The sequence below is a fragment of the Rhinopithecus roxellana genome, chromosome 5, assembly GCF_007565055.1.
Source record: "Rhinopithecus roxellana isolate Shanxi Qingling chromosome 5, ASM756505v1, whole genome shotgun sequence".
NCBI lineage: Eukaryota > Metazoa > Chordata > Mammalia > Primates > Cercopithecidae > Rhinopithecus > Rhinopithecus roxellana.
In genome coordinates this window covers 43,908,941-43,930,547 of record NC_044553.1, presented here as the reverse complement: position 1 = coordinate 43,930,547, position 21,607 = coordinate 43,908,941, and the positions used below count along the sequence as shown (strand labels likewise).

General features: G+C 33.6%; 1 protein-coding gene across 9 annotated transcripts in view; it reads left to right on the top strand.

Annotated features, from left to right (window-relative positions):
• ZNF280D (zinc finger protein 280D) overlaps window positions 1-21,607 on the top strand; it is a 98,741-nt gene that overhangs the window by 38,122 nt on the left and 39,012 nt on the right. For all 9 annotated transcript variants that reach the window (XR_004057316.1, XM_010374274.2, XM_010374276.2 and 6 more), the window contains 7 exons: window positions 1,022-1,192; window positions 1,342-1,451; window positions 7,704-7,927; window positions 11,346-11,503; window positions 12,482-12,582; window positions 13,340-13,486; window positions 21,366-21,500. Coding sequence is in view for 8 of the 9 variants with exons in the window: in XM_010374274.2 (XP_010372576.2) it covers window positions 1,022-1,192; window positions 1,342-1,451; window positions 7,704-7,927; window positions 11,346-11,503; window positions 12,482-12,582; window positions 13,340-13,486; window positions 21,366-21,500 (1,046 nt within the window). In the remaining variant the exon portion in view is untranslated. The remainder of the gene's footprint in view (window positions 1-1,021; window positions 1,193-1,341; window positions 1,452-7,703; window positions 7,928-11,345; window positions 11,504-12,481; window positions 12,583-13,339; window positions 13,487-21,365; window positions 21,501-21,607) is intronic.

Sequence of the window (21,607 nt, the reverse complement as noted above, 5' to 3'; positions counted from 1 at the left end):
AATATTTCTAATATAGTTACCTTACCATTTCTACTTTTAATGTATAGTTGGGAGGACTAAAATTTGATGTACAGTTTTAGGATCTCTTTTACAAAGTACAGTTGTGTGTTATTTTCAAAATAAGACTTTTCTGAGCCTTATTATAGCCTGGATATCCTCATTTCTCTTGCGAATGCATTAAATAAACCTAAAATCGTTTAGCCTTAACAAATTGGTTTTCAAATGGGAAAGTGTTTTTAGGAATGAGATCCTTATATAAACAAAATTTAAATAAATAAAACAAAAAAGAGTTTCTCTGTTAGACATGCTCAATATATTCTCTAAAACGCACCCATTAATTTCTGGGGAACGTAGTGTGAAAATCATTATACTTACTACTTCCATTATGTGTCCTTTCATATAAATGAATGAAGTATTATCATTCAAGATTACTTATTTCCACTTTGTACATAGCGATAAATGAGTAATACCACTCAAAGCCATGAGTAGACCACTCTTACCACTCTTCAGTTTGTTAGGTAGGAAAGAACTAAATTTCCATTAGACATTTTAAGTTGTTAAATAAAAAAAGGCATCTTAAGAGCATCTCTAAATTTTTGAAACAGGTAATTGTTGTTTGTTTTTTTTACAAACTCTAATGTACTCAATGCACTTAAGCGTCTAAAGATAATTCATTTGTCAGAACTTATTCATAGTATACTTTTTTTTTGGCTTGGAGTATTGGTCTGGCTCCCTTTATGATAGCTATTTATATTTTTTATTTGAAGTCATATTTAGAATTTTCTTTTATAGAGGGATTCTTTTTTAAATTATTTAAATGTATATAGTCCATGAAAATATATGTGCAATTTCTTTACACCCTTGAGCCCTTGAGTTGGGATCATATCAAGTTTTATCATTATTGTCATGATATGATAATTCAATTATATTACCTTTAATTTAGCTCCAAAGTATTTTTACTCATATGTAAATAAAATTCTAATTTTTAAAAATATATTTCTCACTGTTTAAATTATTGTAGGTATGAATGAAAGTTCATTTTTATCAAAACGTCCTTCTACTTCTGAAGTAAATAATGCTAATCCAAAGAAGCCTAAGCCCAGTGAAAGTGTTTCTGGAGGAAATTCCTCAACTATATTACCTTCAGTTAAATCTCCTTCAGTGACATCTTCCCAGGCTATGCTAGCAAAAGGTAAATATGAAATCTAGTATGTAAAAAGAAGTTACAGTATTTATACATACATTTTAGAAGTGGCTATAAATTTAAAAAGTATTATTAGTGGTTATTTAAGGTGAAAAAATGATGAAATTTGAGTCATAAAAGTTCTGAATTTATTTTAGGTGCAAATACCTCATCAAATCAATCTAAAAATGGAACACCTTTTCCAAGAGCCTGTCCAAAGTGCAACATTCATTTCAATCTTTTGGATCCTTTGAAAAATCACATGAAGGTAAAACTCTTTCAAAATTTAATTTGTAAAAAGTTTGCACATTTCTAAAAATACTGATGATTATAGTAATTAATGATTTGTCCAGAAATAATCTTATTGGTATATCCATTTAAGTAACAATTTACATTCGTAATGATTATATAGATTCTCAAATTCCTTCTAAATCCTCAAATTTTAAAACTTAAATTTGTATATATTATAATGTATGCTTATTGTATTTTAATTTTAAATAAAAATAACGTATTAATCAGATTATTTTATTTATCTGGTCATACTCTTCAAACTTCTTATAAAACAGGCATTTTATTACATGTATACTTTTGCATATAACTTAAAAATTCTGTTACCTTATTTTTGTGTCCATGTTAACATGTACATGTCACAATGAAAATCTGAGTTTTATATTTTAATTTTTAATATTCAGGTATAAACTCCAAATGTTGGAGCATTTCATATGAAATAATTGTTTTAAGTCAGTCCAGAATATAGTTCATATAATTGTATAAATTAATTTGAGCTTTGTATTGGTATAAGAAGCCCTTGAATTTAGGTTTTAAGAAATGTCCAAAGTACTAATGAAGTATGACATTTAGGTAACAAAGTATTTTAGTAGATATTATAGTATCCTGTGTTTGTGTAGAGATGGTCTGTACTCCCCCTTGAGTGCCCAATATAAATGACAGGAAGGGAGAAAAGAGATCAGAAAAAAGGCATTGTAGATTATATAAGGAAAAGAAAGAAGGAGAGGGGTGCAATGGCACAGAAGTAACTTAGGAAAAGTTTTTGCTGTTTCAGAGATTGACTCATTTTATTGAAATTCAACATTTTACAAAAAAAGTAGAAAAAAGGGAACTTAGAAAATTGTAAATACAGTCTTCTTATTCATGTACACAACCATATTTGGTCTGTCCTTACTCTCAGAGTATGGCCCTGGATAACTGCACATTATGCTTTGGTCTTATAGGAGAATTATCCTGTAGAAATACTTTCAATTTGCCTCTTCTGTGTAATGTTTGGATGAGATTTCTGATGTTTTTTTTTATGTTTTGCATTATAAATGAAGAAAAAAAAGACTACGTTCTTCATCTCTTTAATTTTTTAAGTAGGTAGCAATACAGTCAAATGATTCAAAACTAAAAAGCCTACAAAGATACATATGTGAAGAATCTTACCTCTGTGTCTTTTTTACCTGGTTCCTAGTATGACTCAAAGAAAATAATTTTTTATTAGTTTGTTTTGAATCCTCTCTGGTTTTCTTTCTAGATGTACAAGTAAACCTGAATGTTCTTATTTTCTATTTTGTACAGAAATTGTAGCATGTTATATATACCTCTGCACCTGGATAGAATGGCAACATTCTCCAAAATGTGGCTTTTATGTGTTACTTCATGGTTGTAATTACTTATAGTAGAAACAACCAGAACTTCATAGAATTTTCATATTAATATAATAGAACAATATGACATTTTAAATAAGGAAAGTATCTCTATCATTCTAAGAAACTGTATTTCTTACAACTGAACTAAGTTGAAGATAATATGAACAGTATATGTGTTTGTATCATAAGGAAATCTTGAAAGAATGGTCTCCAAATCTGGGAAGGGAAAGTTTGAATCTGTGGGAATTTTTTACTTTCTAGTTTATATATTTTTATGTATCAACTAAAGTTTTAATGTTATAATAACTTTCATTTTGAAAAGAATGTGATTTTTAGATTATTTGTGAATGATTTTTTGCAGACTAGCATGTAAATAATGTTTTCTTTCAATGGAAAAATATTTAAAATATCAAATATTCTACAATAATAAAAATGTATTTATCTGAGACCATGTGTCAGACACAGTACTAAGCTTTAAATACATTATTTCATTAATCCTTAGAAAATTCTTTGAGATTTTTTTTTCATTGTTGTATAACCAATTAACTGACATAACTAGCTTTCAAAACTCAGTTTCTTTAATGGTAAAGCCCAAGCTCCCACAAATACTTTTTTTTGTAAAGTATAGGGGGTATTCAATATTACATGGAAGCTTGAAAGTAGGTATATTATTTCTCCCTTGGGGTATGGAATTTGATATTTATCAGCCAAATATAGCTTATTAATTATATTTATATTTCTGTGTCTTCGCTTCCATTTAGTCCACTTGGTCTGTCCTGGATTGACAAACACCACGTTTCAATCCACATCTTTCACTACCAGTATTTTCGTTCATACATTGCAATTTTGTTTCAAAGTTGTTGATGCTGTTTATGATATAGAAGAATCTAGCTTTTATAACTGTATTGTGAGGCCGGGAGTCATGGCTCACACCTGTAATCCCAGCACTTTGGGAGGCCCTGAGGCTGGCGGATCACCTGAGATCAGGAGTTTGAGACCAGCCTGGCCAACATGGTGAAACCCCATCTCTTCTAAAAATACAAAAAATTAGCCAGGCATGTTGACACGTGCCTGTAGTCCCAGCTACTTGGGAGGCTGAGGTGGGAGAATCGCTTGAACCTGGGAGGCAGAGGTTGCAGTAAGCTGAGATGGCACCACTGTGCTCCAGCCTGGGCGACAGAGTGAGACTCTGTCTTAAAAATAAAATAAATAAAATAAAATAAAATAAAATAAAATAAACTGTGTTTTGAATGTATCCTTTAGCATTTTAATAAAATATCCTTTTCTTGGTTTTAATGGTTAGTGCCTTTTAGCCCAAATTCTACTTTGATATTAGAGTCACAACCCCTGTATGGTTTCCATTTGCCTGGTATATTCTTTGTTTATTCTTTTATTTTCAACTTGTCTGAATTACTTTGTTTTAGGTGTGCCTTTTGCTTTGAGCAAAGTTGACTTTTCTTTTGTGATCCTATATGAAAATCTCTTCTTTTAATAGTGGATTTAGATTTACCAAAATGATAGTTTTTTGGTCTTAGTTCTGTTAATATTTTTCATTAATTCTTCCTTTCTCTTTTTTTAAAAAGACTTTGACAATGTGGTTGCTTTATGTGTGGTTAGCTTGGGTTTCTAAGAGAGTTGTGGTTTTGTTCTCCTGGTTACTTTTCTAATTTTAATGTATAACTCCACTAGTCTTCTATTCTTTTAGCAGTTCTCTACTGTTCTTTTCTATGAGGAAGGATTAAAGTAGCATGAAACTTCCTGTTTTCAACCCACTCATCTTTCCCTTCTTTTTTGCTACTTGATATTAGTCAGTATTGTCTAAGCATTTGTTTGCCTTTGCTGTTAAAATGCCTATACCTATATTAGTTTTATTTGGTGGCTCTAACTGATATTCCTTTATGAACTACTACTATATGTGAGGCAATCTATGAACTTTTGAGCTCGTACTCTTTGTGCTTTTATCCTCTCCCAATTTTTATTCATTGTATTATTTTTCCATTGTCAGGGCACAGGACATTACATTTGTGGGTTTTTTTGGACCTTATGTCGTACTTGTTTTCATCTTTTTCTAATGTAAATATATCCAGTGTTCATCATCAGTGTTTTTGTCATGGTTTATTTGGTTTTCTGTTTAGCTAAAGTTCATTCTGTAGTAATTTCATTTAGGAGGAGTCTGAAAACATCTTTCTTTGAGGTCGTTCATGTTCAAAGCAATTTCACTATAGTCCATTCTGGAAAGATAGTTTGATCTAATATAAAGTAAATCGAATCCCACTATCAGGATTTTGTTGGTGTAGCTCCCATTTTCTAGTATTCAATGTTGCTGTTGAGGAATCTGGGACAAACTGAATTATTTTGCCTTTTATAAGTGGTTTGATCTTTTTGTTTGGCTGTCTATAGCCTTTTGGTTGTCTACATTGTTTTTGTTTTGAAGACGGATAATTTTATAATGATATAACTTGGTGTTGGGAATTTTGGGTGAGTCCTCTCTGGCATACTCCTTGTTCTTTCAACCTGTATATTTGGATTTAGCACAGTTTATTTGAATTGTATTTTTAAATATTTATTCCATACAATTTCATCTCCAATATGAATTTATTTTATCTTCTTTCCCTGGCATATGTCATTTTTTTCTAATCCTTAATTTTTTTAAATGGACTTTTCTCTTACTAATATGTTTCCTTTATTTTATTTGAAATGTCTGCTCACCAGTGTATTCCTTCCTAATTTGTCTTCATGTCTCTGATTTTGTTTTTTTCCTATACTTTCACCCTTGATTTTGCCACTCTTTTTTTTCCTTCTAAATGTCTTGTTGTCTTGGCATCTTTTCTTGCTTTGTGGTCTTCCAAATAGAGACAATTGCTTCATTATGTTTTTAAAATTTGTGGCTACTGTTTTCATCTGCATCTGCTCCATGGCAGCATATTTCTGATGTTTTTGTTAGAATTTTACATTTTTCTGTTATTTGCCTTCTTTTATTGTATGGTATTTTTGTTTAGATGTGAGTGCCTATCGTGTTTAACAAGTTGGATTTTCTTGAGCCAGCTGTTGTTATACAAGCTCCTTTTAGGAGAAAGCATAGGTTGCCAGGATAGTCTCACAGCTTGCTAACTGGTTTAAACAGCCTTTTGCTGGGCAGAAGGCTTCCTGCCATTTTGACTTGTGTGTCTGGTTCTTTATGTAGCACTGCCTTTCTGCTTCTCTGTACTGAATCAGGTCTGGGGTACTTCTCCTGCCATCCTTCTCGCTTCAGCTTCTGCACCTGTTTTTGCAAACAAAGGATATACCCTTGTGATTCAGAATATGTGTTTCGCCTTTAAGATGTATATTTTTGCTGACTCTTTAAGATCTGTTACCACCGGGTCCCCTTTACCTCTCTGGTTTACTTCTAGCTAAATGCCATCTGCCTGATGTTGGCTGCTTTGAATAGTGCTTTCATATATTATGGAGTCTGTGGATTTTATCTGACCCTTAGTTTCAATGATAAACCAATTTGTGGAATTTGCTTGTGTGGTTTTTAGATGACTCTCAGGAGGAAAAGGGAAAAATGTTGGCTGATGTTGGATATTCACATGAGAAGGCCTATTTAACTATAAAAATAGGATATCACCTCGTTTGGTCTAAAAAACGCACCTAAATTTTTAGGGCACTAACAAAGCAACAGAACATGGTCTGTGTACTGGGAGGAGTAAAGATAAGAATGATACATAGATGGTGTCTGGTATTTGTCAAACTATAGTATACAGCATTAAAGTACATATTTAATATTTGCAGAATGTTTAACCCACAAAAATAAGGGATAAATGAGGAGTTGCAGTGAAGATATATTAATAAAACTAAAAGGTACTAGGGCTGAATAAAAGATGACCAGTTGATATTGTACCATAGCTCAGCTATGCCCCTCCGTAGCTTACTCTATCCTCCTATAAAACCTTAAATCTAACTTTGGTTCTCATCTCTTAAGGTGCTTATTTGTTTTTTGGATAAGCAAAGGGCACTTTGCTGTTCTCAATGACTAAATCCTTCACCCTAATTCACTACACGTTGTTGTCCATTTTTGGTTATCAATGGTTTATTATTCAGCTCTTTTACAGAGATAATAAATGTTTAAAAGGTACTCTGTGAACAAAGTTTATACGTTCATTTTAAAAATCTGATCCTATCCTACTTTTCTGTTAAAAAAAATAGAAAACAGCAAGTAATTTATCATCTATTATGGGTATCATAATTTTTAGGTATTTTAGGGTAATCTTTAATGTTCATAGACTAACTTTACAATGTAATTTGATAATTTTACATTTGAGAGAGAAGATTATCCACATTTCTAATTAGTGAGACTATTCTATATTATGTAATTTTTGTATAATTTTTCCCCAACCAGGCTTTATGAAATTTCTAATTAGGGAGACTATTCTATATTATATAATTTTTGTATATTATAATTTTTCCCCAATCAGGCTTTGTGAAATTTTGTATATCACTTGATAATTAAATATATACATCAAGGCATATAAACATTTCTATACATCTTGACATGGACGTGAGATGAATGATTTTTGGTTAAGGAACAAATTATTATTAAATATTTACATCTAAAAAAGCAAATTGCAAGGGTAAAACTGTTAGAGCTACAGCCATGTCTTGGTTTTAGGGTTCTCAAATATTTTTGAATTCTTATATTAAGATAATAGGTGTTTATTATTTGAATTTTTAGACTATGTATATGCACCACAAATTTTTGGTGACTATTTTTCTAGATATGTTACAAGCATAGTTTTAATGATATGGCCTTAGGTGTAAACACACAATCACCTTTTGGTGTATGTTTTTTTTTAAAGAATAAGTAAGGCTTATATATCTTTTTTCTCTTTCAGTATTGTTGTCCAGACATGATAAATAACTTTTTGGGACTGACTAAAACAGAATTTTCAAGTACAGTAAATAAAAACACAACTATTGATTCAGAGAAAGGAAAATTGATCATGTTAGTTAATGACTTTTATTATGGAAAACATGAAGGAGATGTCCAGGAAGAACAGAAGACTCATACAACCTTTAAATGCTTCAGTTGCTTGAAAATTCTAAAAAATAACATTAGGTATGTAAATACTTGTTTTTATTTCTATTGAAAATTGAAATGCTGCAAATAAAAATGTTACACTTTTATCTTGTGTTTTCTATGCCATTCTAGGTAAGCGATTTTAACACTTTTTACTGAGAATAGAGGCAGATTCTCTTGTTGAAAAGCTTCTGTTCTTTCTTGTGTTGTGGAGTTTGACTCTTGGATCCAGTTAGTTGTGTTTCTTTGACATAGCTGAAGAAAGGACAGTTTATTTTAACTTAAGAAAAATGAACTTCTTTTTTCTGTTTTAGTAGTGCTCTTTGAATTTTTATTAAACATTTTTTATTTTCTGGTTGCCTTTTAATTTTATATTTCTTCACATTACAAGAAGGACCACTTTATGTTTGTTCAGGTTGAGCTCCTCCATACTAATCTTATGTAATGCTCAAATTTTTCAATTTACATTTACAATTTTTAGAACATTCATCTTGCAGGAAAAGTTATCTGTTTTGGAGATGTATCAGTTATAGGAAACATGTCTGTTTTGATTTTAAAATTTAACACCTTTAGAAATTAGAGATTTAATTCCCAGTGGAATATATAAATGCTTTAAATATTGGAAATTTGCACTTCTTAATCGTTCAGTTGTAATCTTTGAAACTATTCTGTATAAATTAGTAAGAAGAGAAAAGTAATAAGAAATTGAATGATATTATTTGTTGATTATGTAGCCTGATATTCAAAGTGAATAATTGTTAACAGTTAACATTAAATATCTGATATTTATATTAGATAAGGGTTTTTCTATCACTTTACTATAAAAATTTTCAAATATTAAGCAAAGTTTTGAAAATTTCACATTGGACCCTTGTACACTTAACCACCTTGATTCTACCAGTAACATTTTATTGTATTTGCTTTATTATGTATCTCTTCATCCTTCTTAGAACTATCTGATTTTTTTTGGTGCATTTCAAAGTGATCTGCAATATGTTTGTGCATGTGTGTGCAAGCATATACATATATGCATGCCTTTTGTGTTCTTGTTAACTGTCATCTGTAATTAGCATTTCAAAGCACCTGTAGTTACTTCTGAGTTCAGCATTTATTTGTTTTCCTGTGAGTCCTTGGGTCCAAAAAGAAGCATATATTAAAATCCTGAAATACACTGTGATATACACCTATAACAGTTATTAGTGGTTTCTTTATGATAGTGCTTTATAATTTTCAAAGTTTTTTCACTTATTTTATATGAGTTTTCTTATTTACCTCCTTTTATCAAGTTTTAAGGACCATCAATAGCTAATGGTTGCAGTAGTTTCACAAAAGGGAAAGTGTATTTTGAGATAAAACACTGAAACAGTGTTGCAGTAGAACTCTACCACCTATTTCTGATGTCATGCCAACATCAGGAAATCATGTTAGCAAATATGGTAAAATGCAGAGCAATGTGGTTCACTGACTTAATTTCTTGTACTGAAATATGAGGTTATAAGTTATTTCAGCAGTATTTTTTTGACCTTTCCTTTAAGATTAGCCCATTTAATATCAAACATGAAAATGAGGCTGGGCATGGTGGTTCATGCCTGTAATCCCAGCACTTTGGGACGCTGAGGCAGGACGATCGCTTTAGCAAAGGAGTTCGAGACCAGCCTGGGGAACACAGTGAAACCTCATCTCTACAAAAAATACAAAAGTTTGCTGTGCGTGGTGACACGCACCTGTAGTCCCAGCTACTTGGGGGGCACTGAGGTGGGAGGATCGCTTGAATCTGGGAGGTTGAGGCTGCAGTGAGCTGTAATTGTGCCTCTGCACTCCAGCCTGGGCAACAGCCCAGGACAGTCTCAAAAAGAAAATGAAAAATTCATTTTTTTGGTTATTGTTCATGAAGACTAGCTACATATATCTAGATTTTCATAATATTTACAGATTTTGAGAAGATTATATCTGATAATATCCAGGAATTGAGTATTTTAAAAAATACCGATCTTTTATTAAATGTAACCTTAATGGTAAACACCTCATGAACAAAGAAGTTAAATGTGTTATATAATATTTTACTTTAACAGTAAACACTGGGAAGGCAACTTGATATTTATAGAGAATGATGAGAAATTGATAGGTCAACATTTCATTTCTATTCTCTGCCATGTCAACATATTGTGGTATGGTGTTTCTTTCCTATATTGAGTGTCAATAAAAATATTTAGATTTATCTTGTTCTGTGAACGTCCTTGCAAGAGGTCTTGCTGTTTCCCTCATTTCTGTTGGTTTGAGAAGTATGAGCTCCTGATGGGAACTCATATAATTGGGACAAAGCGAATTGGTTAAGGGAACATTTTATGTTACTAGACTTTAAGCGCCAAAAGCTGTGAGCTGAAAGTTTAATGGCTCATTATCTTTACTCTATATGTAAACATTTAACCAATACCAGGATTTTCTGTAAGCATTTGTAGAGCTGTTTTTAAAACCAAAGGAGGAAAAGATATTTCAAGTTGTACCATAGCCCATTCTAAAGAGAAGTAGTGCTGTAAATTTGTGAAAAGGGGTATATATTATAACCTTCATGATGATTGCTATCCAAATTGATGACATTATCACTTAGTTTCAAGATAATTTCTTTTAGGGATTCAAAGTGAATAATTGTTAACAGTTAACCTAGTCTAAAAATTATTGTTTTTATTGAATAACTTTACTCTCAAATTCAGCAAAAAGCTTTAGTAAGCTCTTTTAAATATATTGCCATTTGTATTGCACCTTCTGCCATTGAAGGTCGTAGTTCTTGCTCGTAAGAAGCCTTTTAAGGAAGCTGAAGTAGCGGTATGTAAAACTGAAAAATGTATGTTGCCTACAAAGGGCACTGTCTGCAAGTTAAGATGAACAATCTGTGCTAACAGTAAACCAGTATCATTAAATAAAACAAAAGGTTCTTGTAATTGTAGGCATTAAAACTGCTATTACATGTATTTAGAAACCAAGATACAAGTAAAAATACCAGTAATTTGTCATTTAAGCAGCTGGAATCTGTTGCATATTTTCATCTTAAAAGATTTCCTCCTGACTCTGTAGCTGCCTTTGGTGATAGGGTTTCCTTTCTTTTAGTATTTTATTTTAAAATGTAAATAGGATTTCAAATATGGATCAGGAGCCTGCTCTTTTATCTAAAACAATTTTAAAAATAATCTGAAATGATTAACAGTTATATCAAATTGGTGATCTTTCAGATTAATTACATGAATGAATTATTTTAAAGCAAAGATTAAAAAGATGTTTACTTAGCCACTTAAAGAAAGTGATTATTTAAAAGTACATACTTTCCTAGACAACTTTAAGACTTTTGAGAGTTTGAGTAATAACATCTATATTTTTAAGATTTAGGTTCAGATTATTGTTTGTGAGATATCCTTTTTGTTTTTAAATCTCAAGTTTTGCACCTGTTGACAACCATTTATAGGTTTATGAACCACATGAAACACCATTTGGAACTTGAGAAGCAGAGCAGTGAGAGCTGGGAAAACCATACCACCTGCCAGCACTGCTACCGTCAGTTTCCCACACCATTTCAGTTGCAGTGCCACATTGAAAGTACACATACCCCCCATGAATTTTCTAGTAAGTTACCAAAACATTTAAATATTCCATATTATTGATTTCAATAATATAAATTGTGAGAAAACCTTAAGAAGTCTGTTGGAAAAATGAGAATAAGAAATAGACTTTGGAATTTGAGGGCAAAATTGAAAGCCCAAGTTTTAACTGTGATAAACTTTTAAATAAAATTAGTTACTAATATTAAAGTGCCGCTTACAAATGATTCAGTATGGTAATTGCCTTGACATAACCTATGCATTATATGCTGGGGACTAAATTAGGAGCCTAGTATCATAGTTTTAAAATATGAAATAAGTGCTCTTCATTTAAACTTTAATAGGAAAGGGAACTACAGTTGTAGCTAAAAATCACAGGCCGGGTGCAGTGGCTCATGCCTGTAATCCCAGCACTCTGGGAGGCCAATGTGGGCAGATGACTTGAGGCCAGGAGTTCGAGACCAGCCTAGCCAACATGGCAAAAACCCCGTCTCTACGAAAAATACAAAAATGAGCCAGGCATGGTGGTGCATGCCTGTAATCCCAGCTACTTGGGAAGCTGAGGCAGGAGACTCACTTGAACCTGGAAAACGGAGGTTGCAGTGAGCTGAGATTGCGCCATTGCACTCCAGCCTGAGTGACAGAGCAAGACACTGTCTGCAAAAAAAAAAAAAGAAAATTACAGATGTTGGAGCAAGATAGCTTGGTTTTAAATCCCAGATCTGCCTCTTAATATAGCTACAAGATTTTAGCCAAGTTACTTAATATTTGACTAATGCAGATAATAGAAATACCTTCTTTATAGGGTTGTTAATAGGAGTTGAGTTAATGTAGGTGAGGTGATGTGAGTGCTTAGAACTATTCTTTGCACATAGTTAACAAGCTATTTAACTGTTCACAACTGTCCCTACTGCTACTGTTATTGTTGTTGGTATAGATGTATAAAATTAATTTTTATATTAGTATCTTAAATATTGTAATACTGTTTTTCTCCCACATTTAGCTATTTGTAAAATCTGTGAATTGTCATTTGAAACAGAACATGTTCTTTTGCAACATATGAAGGACAATCATAAACCTGGTGAAATGCCATATGTCTGCCAGGTACATATACATTTTATTGTTTTCTTACATGTTTGGTTTGTTTGTTGTTTCGGTTATAAAATTTAAGCCTATTAGACCAGCGGTCAGCAAACTTATGCATAACTTGGCATAACTTATGCATTGTATGAGGGGTAGGCAGCAAGCTGGGTTTGGTCCACAGGCTTTGGTTTGCTTATCTCTATACTGGACAAGGATGAGCCCTGTTGTATGTAGAAAAACAAACATATGGGCTTACTGTGCTATATAGGGAAGAATGGAGGCATACAAGGGAAATACAAAGTGCTGTTAGATACAAAGAACCCTACCAAATGCTTTGGCAGAAGTATTTTTCCAAAGAAGAAGAATTTGAAGGAAGAAGAAAGCAAGGAAAAGATAAATTGCCATTGCCATAAACCTGGAGGCCATTAACAATCCAAAGGAGAATGCTGTTTCATGTAGCAGAAAAACATTTTATAGGTCAAGAGGTGCCAAAGCTTGAAACTTCAAGTCAAGACAGAAGGTGACAGATAAAAAGATCTGATAAAGAGAAGGAGATCTAGTTGTGTTTTGAGATGTATCCCTTAACTTTGAAAGCTACGTTTAATGTCTCAAAGATGGTCTTTTGGTGTTGCCTGAGTGAGATTCTTGGTTGCAAAGGCATCAGAGCTAGATTAGTAGTATATAATGTTCTCCTGACAAATTATCCATCGTTGTTACTTTGTAATTGCATATCAGTTACAAATTTTCAAGTTAAACTAAGCCTTCTTTCTGTTTTTAGGTTTGCAATTATAGATCATCATCATTTTGTGATGTAGAAACTCATTTTAGAACATCCCATGAAAACACGAAGAACTTGCTATGCCCGTTTTGCCTCAAAGTTATTAAAATTGCAACACCATATATGCATCATTATATGAAGCATCAGGTGAGATTTACCAGTTCTTATTTGTTTATGTTGTCTTAGTGAAAAAACTGATTATGACTTGGAGAATCTTTAGATTTGTTCTTTAAGAGAAGCAGAGTTGTTCCAAATGACACTGTTAATTTACACTTCATGTTGAATTGCTTGTGAAACTTCCACTTCTTTTCCTTCCTTCCTTTCTGGTGATGGTGTGGGTCATAAATTATGAAAATTCAGAAAGATAGCTAGGAATAGGAAGCCTAGGATTGAGAGAAAATAGAAAAAGTGAGTGGAATATCCAAAAGATTGAATATTTCAGGGTCTAAAGGTAGATATGAGAATGATTTTGAAGGGAGTTATCAGGACAAGGGGAAAAATGAGTTTGAACTGAGGAAGAAAAGATTGAGGATTTATAATCTTATTTTTCCTTTTGCTCTTCCACTTGCTAACCTCTTATCATTATGAGAAGACATGTTGTCATTGACCTGGAGTTGTCTTTTATAGTTGTGTGACCATGGGAATAGTAATGACACTTATTGATCAATGTATGAACTCTGGCAGAGAACCATATTTAGATTACCACTTGTTCCCTGGATGGCTTCCACCAGTTTTGCTATATAATTTTGGAACTCAATATTAGTGCTTGTACCCGTCCCTTGAATTCTGATATTATGCTTATTGGCTCTTTTCCTGAAGCAATTAAACCATCTTTTATTTGGGCTAAAAATTTTGATGCAGCACTAGTCTTGTTCTTGAGTGCTTGAAAGAACAACAGTGCCTTTGCCAAAATTAGAAGCCAATGGATTTACTGAATCTGATCATGTAATCAAATTTTGCCAACTCACTAGAAAGCTCAATGCATTCTCTTATTATTGATAAAATTGACATGCCAATTTATTCAGCATTGGTGCTCACTTTGCTGTCATTTTCAGTTGTTAGTTAATCATGAAATTGACTTGCTGTTTTTAGTTGGAGAAGATCATGAAAGTAGAATTTCCAGATCAATTTGGGATCATCTGTATTTGGATGCCACACATCCTTGAGAGTTTCTGGCAAGATCTTTTCTAGGGTTTCTCCAACAGTATTCCATCAGGTGTTAATAGATATTTTCCCCCAAATGGTCACTGGTCAATAAATTTATTAAATGCCTGGATTTCTGAAATCAAGCAGTTTTGTTTGTTTTTTAAAACAGGACTTCTCAAAGCTTTTAATATGCCAGTGGACATTGTAAATCTCCAAGAAAGGATATAGTATGTGTCATTCCCCAAACTTATTTGACCATTGACTTCTTTTTTTCGTAGTATCTATTAATATTTTTTGATGAACAGAGTTTGGGAAACACTATTCTTGATACCCTGTATTTCATCTTTGGACTTTAATTTTGAAAGGGAGAATGAAGTATAAAACAGTAGCTCTAGTTCATAGTGGGGCTTTTAAACATGATATTTCCCAGGTGCTTTGCCAAACTATAGAGTGAAATAGAGATGTGGGAAGAATAATAACTATGGTAGAGATTTGAGGACCCACTATGTGGGCTGTGAGATTTATAAGCAAGTTGTCATGCCCTGAGTTGTATGTTTTAACTTGCCATGGCTGCCAATTTTCTTTTTTGTTTGGAGTGCCTGGGAGGTAGATAGCCAGCAGTAAAGAGGGGGCAGTCTATTAATAAGAACGGTCATTGGGCACCCTTGAAGGTATTTACAATTTGTGTAATTATTTACAAGACTGGAAAACCATAGCTGAGTGGGATTATAAACTTGTAGTTGAGATGACATTATTACGAAAGTATTAGACGATCAGAGTAGTTGACTCCATGCCTCATTTTATTGTCTTTGAAGAACTCAGTTGTAACTTTTTTTTAAAGATTATCTTACTACATCTTTAGTGATTTTAGAGTTAATAACCCAGTTTGTTTGACTTTTAAGAAATATTGATAGCAATTCCAGATGTGTTAAATACTCTCATTAGAGCTTTAATAAAACAAGCAGTTAACATACACTAGTTACTTACCTTATGGCAGCAGCTGGTACTTTACATGCATTTTCTTGTTTAATCCTCTCAACCACTAGATGTATATTATTATTTCAGTTTTATAGGTGAGGAGACAGAGGTTTAGAGAAAGTCACTTGCGTAATGTCACATTGTCTAATAAAGCCAGAGTCAAAATTTGACTTCAGCATCCAAGCTTTTACTGCTCTACCAGAGTTGGATTTCACATTGGCATTAGGTCTAAAGGTAGGAATTACATATGGTAAGACATGAGGTCAGGAGATCGAGACCATCCTGGCTAACACAGTGAAACCCCGTCTCTACTAAAAAATACAAAAAAGTAGCCGGGCGTGGTGGCGGGCGCCTATAGTCCCAGCTACTCGGGAGGCTGAGGCAGGAGAATGTCGTAAACCCGGGAGGCGGAGCTTGCAGTGAGCTGAGATCCGGCCACTGCACTCCAGCCTGGGCGACAGAGCGAGACTCCGTCTCAAAAAAAAAAAAAAAAAAAAAAAAAGAATTACCTATAAATCTCTCAAGTCTCCCAAACAATATAGTGTACTTATAAAAGAATTTAATACAGATATTTATTTCTTAATGCTTGGAATAGATCACTGTTTCTTTTGTTGAACGTAGTGTTATAAAAAAAGTACTCTATCTTCATCACCCTTAGTGCATTGAAATGCTTGCATGCATAAAAGAGTTGTAAAGACATGAGTCCAACTGAGGGACTAGTAGATTAATGTATTCTACCTCAGGACTCTGGACAAATATTTACTGAATGAAAAGGCAGATATTTTGAACTAAATTGTACATGCTACTCATGCATTTTCTCTGTTAGTCTCTTTCTTTCTGCCTCACTATTCATTTAAGAAATATTTACTGAGTGCCTTCGTATGTGCCAGAGGCTGCTTAAGGTATCATATAGCAGTGAACAAAAGCAAGTTTGTGCCCTCTGGAATTTACATTATAGTAGAGAAAGATAATGCATTTGTGTATGTGTGTGTTAGAATGTATATGCTGGCAATAAGTACTGTGGGAGGAAAATGTGGAAGATGAAGAGTGCTAAAGATTGGGGAGGTGGTAGTAGTAGAGGAGTGGCCAAAAAAGGGTGTTGTATAAACGCTGTTCAAACATGGCCCTCTCTGAAGGATATAAAGGAGTAAGCCATGTGAATTACCTGGGAAAGGTAACATTATATAGGGTTGAAGTGAGTATATACCTAGGATGCTCAAAGAATAGCAAGGAGGCCAGTGTGGCTGGAGTAGAGTAAATTAATAGGAGGAAGAATAATAGGAGATGAGGTTATAGCAATAGAATACAGGCCAATTCATGTGGAGCTTTGTAAGCCACAGCCAAGACTTTGGAAAGCCACTAGACATTTTTAAGCATGTAAAAGATGTGCCATGTTTTTATTACTGGCAGCTATGGAGAGAAAAGTCCGTAAGGAAGAAAGGATATTAGGGGGAGAAGACAGAAAGTTTTTACAGCAGTCCAGGTAAGTGGCTTGGGCCAGTATGGTAGCAATGGTTGAATGAGGTAATGAGAAGTGGAAAGATTATGAATGGTTTTGAAGGTAGAGCTGACAGGTTTTACTAATGTGTTTGACAATGGATGTAAGAGAAAGAGATTAAATTTTTTGTCTTGAGCAGTTGCAAGAATGGAGTTTTAATATACTGAGATATGGGGAAGACTGAATAAGGAACAGATTTTTTTGGAGGAAGGGGACAGGGATATAGGAAGGAAATCTTGAGTTCAATTTGGTTCAGGTTGATTTGGGAAGCATATTAGACATCAAGCAGTAATGTTAAGTAGGCAGTTGGATAGATGGTATTTAAAAACCATGAAACTGGATGATGTAACCTATTGAGTGGTTATAGATAAGAGAAAAGATTTCTGGGAACGCAACTCTAGTGAACTTTTTACCTGCTCTATTGTTTTGCTGTTTCTTGGTCTTTCTCTTCTTCCTAGAGCACATATAAGCGAATTTGTTTAAATTGCGTGTACCTATAATGTAATCCGGTGTATCACACTTGTCAAATAGTCTTAAGAGCCCAGGAGGTCGAGGCTGTAGTGAGTCAAGACTGCACCACTGCATTCCAGCCTGGCTGACAGAGTGAAACCTTGTGTTAAAAAAAAAAAAAAAAAAAAAAAAAAAAAAGTCTTAAGATGCAGCTATTAGTAGAATTGTAACACATATTTATATATTGCTTTGAATTTTATGAAGAACTTTCATTTATGAAGTGCTTGCTGTATGCCAGTAACTGTGCTAGGTATTTCCCTATATATTACTTCATTTGATTTTTATAAATAATTGGTTGTGCAAAAAAAAAAACAAAAAACAAAAAACAAAAAAAAACCACACACACAAAACTTCAGGCCAATATCCTTGATGAACCTTGATGCAAAAATCTTCACCAAAATACTGGCAAACTGAATCCAGCAGCACATGAAAAAGTTTATCCACCATGATCAAGTAGGTTTTATCCCTAGGATGGAAGGTTGGTTCAACATATGCAAATCAATAAATGTGACTCGTCACAAACAGAACTAAAGACAAAAACCGCATGACTATCTCAATAGATGCAGAAAAGGCTTTCGATAAAATTCAGTATCTCTTCATGTTAAAAACTCTCAATAAACTAGGTATTGAAGGAACATACCTCAAAACAATAAAAGCCATATGTAACAAATTCACAGCCCATAGCATACTGAATGGGCAAAAGCTGGAAGCATTCCCCTTGAAAACCAGCACAAGACAAGGATGCCCCTTCTCTCACCACTCCTATTCAACATAGTATTGGAAGTTCTGACCAGGGCAGTCAGGCAAGAGAGAAATAATGCATATTCAAATAGGAAGAGAGGAAGTCAAACTATCTTTGTTTGCTGATGACATGATTCTATATCTGGAAAACCCCATCATCTCAGCCCAAAAGCTTCTTAAGCTGATAAGCAACTTCAGCAAAGTCCCAAGATACAAAATCAATGTGCAAAAATCACTAGCGCTTCTATATACCAATAACAGGCAAGCCAAGAGCCAAATCATGAATGAACTCCCATTCACAATTGCCAGAAAAAGAATGAAATACCTAGGAATACAGTTAACAAGGAAAGGGAATGATCCCTGCCATGACAATTATCATACAAATCACTGCTCAAAGAAATCAGAGATGACACAAACAAATGGAAAAACATTCCATGCTCATGGATAGGAAGAATCAATATCATGAAAATGGCCATACTGCCCAAAGTAATTTATAGATTCAGTGCTATTCCCATTAAACTACCATGGATATGCTTCACAGAACTAGGAAAAACCATTTCAAAATTCATACGGAACCAAAAAGAGCCCGAATAGCCAAGGCAATCCTAAGCAAAAAGAACAAAGCTGGAGGCATCACGCTACCTGATTTCAAGCTATACTACAGGGCTATAGTAACCAAAACAGCTTGGTACTGATACAATAACAGACCCATAGAACAGTGGAATAGAATAGTGAACCCAGAAATGAAACCACACACCTGCAACCATCTGATCTTCAACAAACCTGACAAACACAAGCAATGATTCCCTATTCAATAAATGGTCCTTGGAAAACTGGCTGGCCATAGGCAGAATATTGAAACTGGACCCCTTCCTTACATCATATGCCAAAATTAACCCAAGATGGATTAAAGACTTAAATGTAAAACCTAAAACTCTAAAAACCCTAGAAGAAACCTAGGCAATACCATTCAGGACATAGACATGGGCAAAGCAATTGCAACAAAAGCCAAAAGCAATTGCAACAAAAGCAAAAATTGACAAATGGGATCTAATTAAAGAGCTTGTGCACAGCAAAAGTAAGTAGACAACTTACAGAATGGGAGAACATTTTTGCAAACTATGCATCTGACAAAGGTCTAATATCTAGCATCTATAAGGAACTTAAACAGATTTACAAGAAACCAACCCCATTAGAAAGTGGGCAAAGGATATGAACAGACACTCTCAAAAGAAGACATACATGTGGTCAACAATGATATGAAAAGAAAACTCAACATCACTGATCATTAGAGGAATGCAAATCAAAACCACAGTGAGATACCATCTCACACCTGTCAGAATGGCTATCGTTAAAAGATCAAAACATAATAGATGCTGGCAAGGTTGTGGAGAAAAGGAGTGCTTTTATACTGTTGCTGGGAGTGTAAATTAACCATTGTGGAAGACAGTGTGGTGATTCCTTGAAGACCTAGAGACAGAAATACCATTCCACCCAGCAATCCCATTGCTGCACATATACCCAAAAGAATGTAAATCGTTCTGTTAAGACACATGCACACATATGTTCTTTTTAGCACTATTCACAATAGCAATGACATGCAATCAATCTATATGCCCATCAATGGTGGACTGGATGAAAAAATGTGGTACATATACACCATGGACTACTGTGCAGCCATAAAAAGGAATGAGATCATGTCCTTTGCAGGGACATGGATGGAGCTGGAGGCCATTATCCTTAGCAAACTAATGCAGGAACAGAAAAACAAATACCACGTTTTCTCATTTATAAGTGGGAGCTAAATGATGAGAACACAAGACACGTAGAGGGGAACAACACATACTTTGGCCTACCAGAGGGCAGAGGGTGGGAGGAGAGAGAGAATCAGGAAAAATAACTAATGAATACCTGGATGGTGAAATAATCTATACAAAAAGCCTCCAGGTTACACGTTTACCTGTGTTATCAAACCTGTGTAACAAACCTGTACATCCTGCACATGTTCCCTGAGTTTAAAAGTTAAATAAATAAATAAATAAACAAACAATTAGTTGTATTTAATGGACATGGTGATGTATCTGGCAGAGATACAGCTTTAGAGAAGGCATTACTTTATAATTATATGTTGTATAATTATGTGTGTGTGTATATATGTGTGTATATATGTAAAACTACATATAACTACAAAGGAGTGGTTTCTCTATATCCTATATATATATGTATAATATATATATAATATATAAAATGTATTAATGAGGGTAAAAGTTGCAGTTGATAATCTGTAATAGAAGGAACACTGGATCAGGGGTCTGGTAATGTCACTAACTAGCTATGGGGAAATGCCTTAGAATTTTTTCGGGTCCCATTTCCCATCTGTAGAATAATGACAGGACTGGGTTTGAGGAGGGATTCAGTCAAGGGGTTCTCAATCAGTAAGTTCAGTTGTTCTGTTTTATGCCTCTTCATCCACATTGTCTAATGTAGTAGCTACTAGCCACATACGGCTTTTTAGATTTAAATTAATTAAAATTAAATAGTATTAAAAATGTACTTCCTTAGTCACAGTAGCTACATTTCAGGTGCTCAATAACCACATGTGGCTAGTGGCTACTGTGTTTGACAGTACAGCTCTAGAATATTTCTTTATCATAGGAGATATTATTGGATAGCATTGGTTTATATAACCATTTCTATAAACTTCTTTGAAATGTCTGGTTAGATTTATTTGGTTTTAGAGAGTTTAATTTATTTTACCAACTTGTCAACCAACTAGAAATAGCAAAAACTAGAAATAATTTACTTTTTCTAGGATAAAAACGTAGTACATCTCATTTTCACAGTATCATGTGTTTACTTCAAGTTTATAATTGAGATTTCTCACCACACTTAATAGAAGTTTTATTAGAACCTGTTGATAGAACTTTCATGTACAGTTCCTACATAGTAGGAAACACTTTTGGAACCCAAATACTAATGTAATAACTTTTAAAAAATGAGGCATTTTGATATTATTTATGATAGGAGATGTTAAACTGCAAGTTTTTACATTATTTAGGTATCATTAAAATTAAGCCAGATCAGTTTCAGGACACAGGATTTGTAGTTGTTGAAATTATTTTTCCCCCTTTTTCTGTTTTCTTTTCTAAACAGAAAAAAGGAATACATCGTTGTACAAAATGCAGACTGCAGTTTTTGACATGCAAGGAGAAAATGGATCATAAGACTCAACACCATCGAACATTTATAAAACCTAAACAACTGGAAGGATTGCCTCCTGGAACAAAAGTGAGTTAAAATATATTGTATTTTAACATTTTGTATGATAATGGAAATTAACTCTTGCCCATCTTTATCTATTGAATATATTTTTAAATGACTTCAGATTTTTGCTC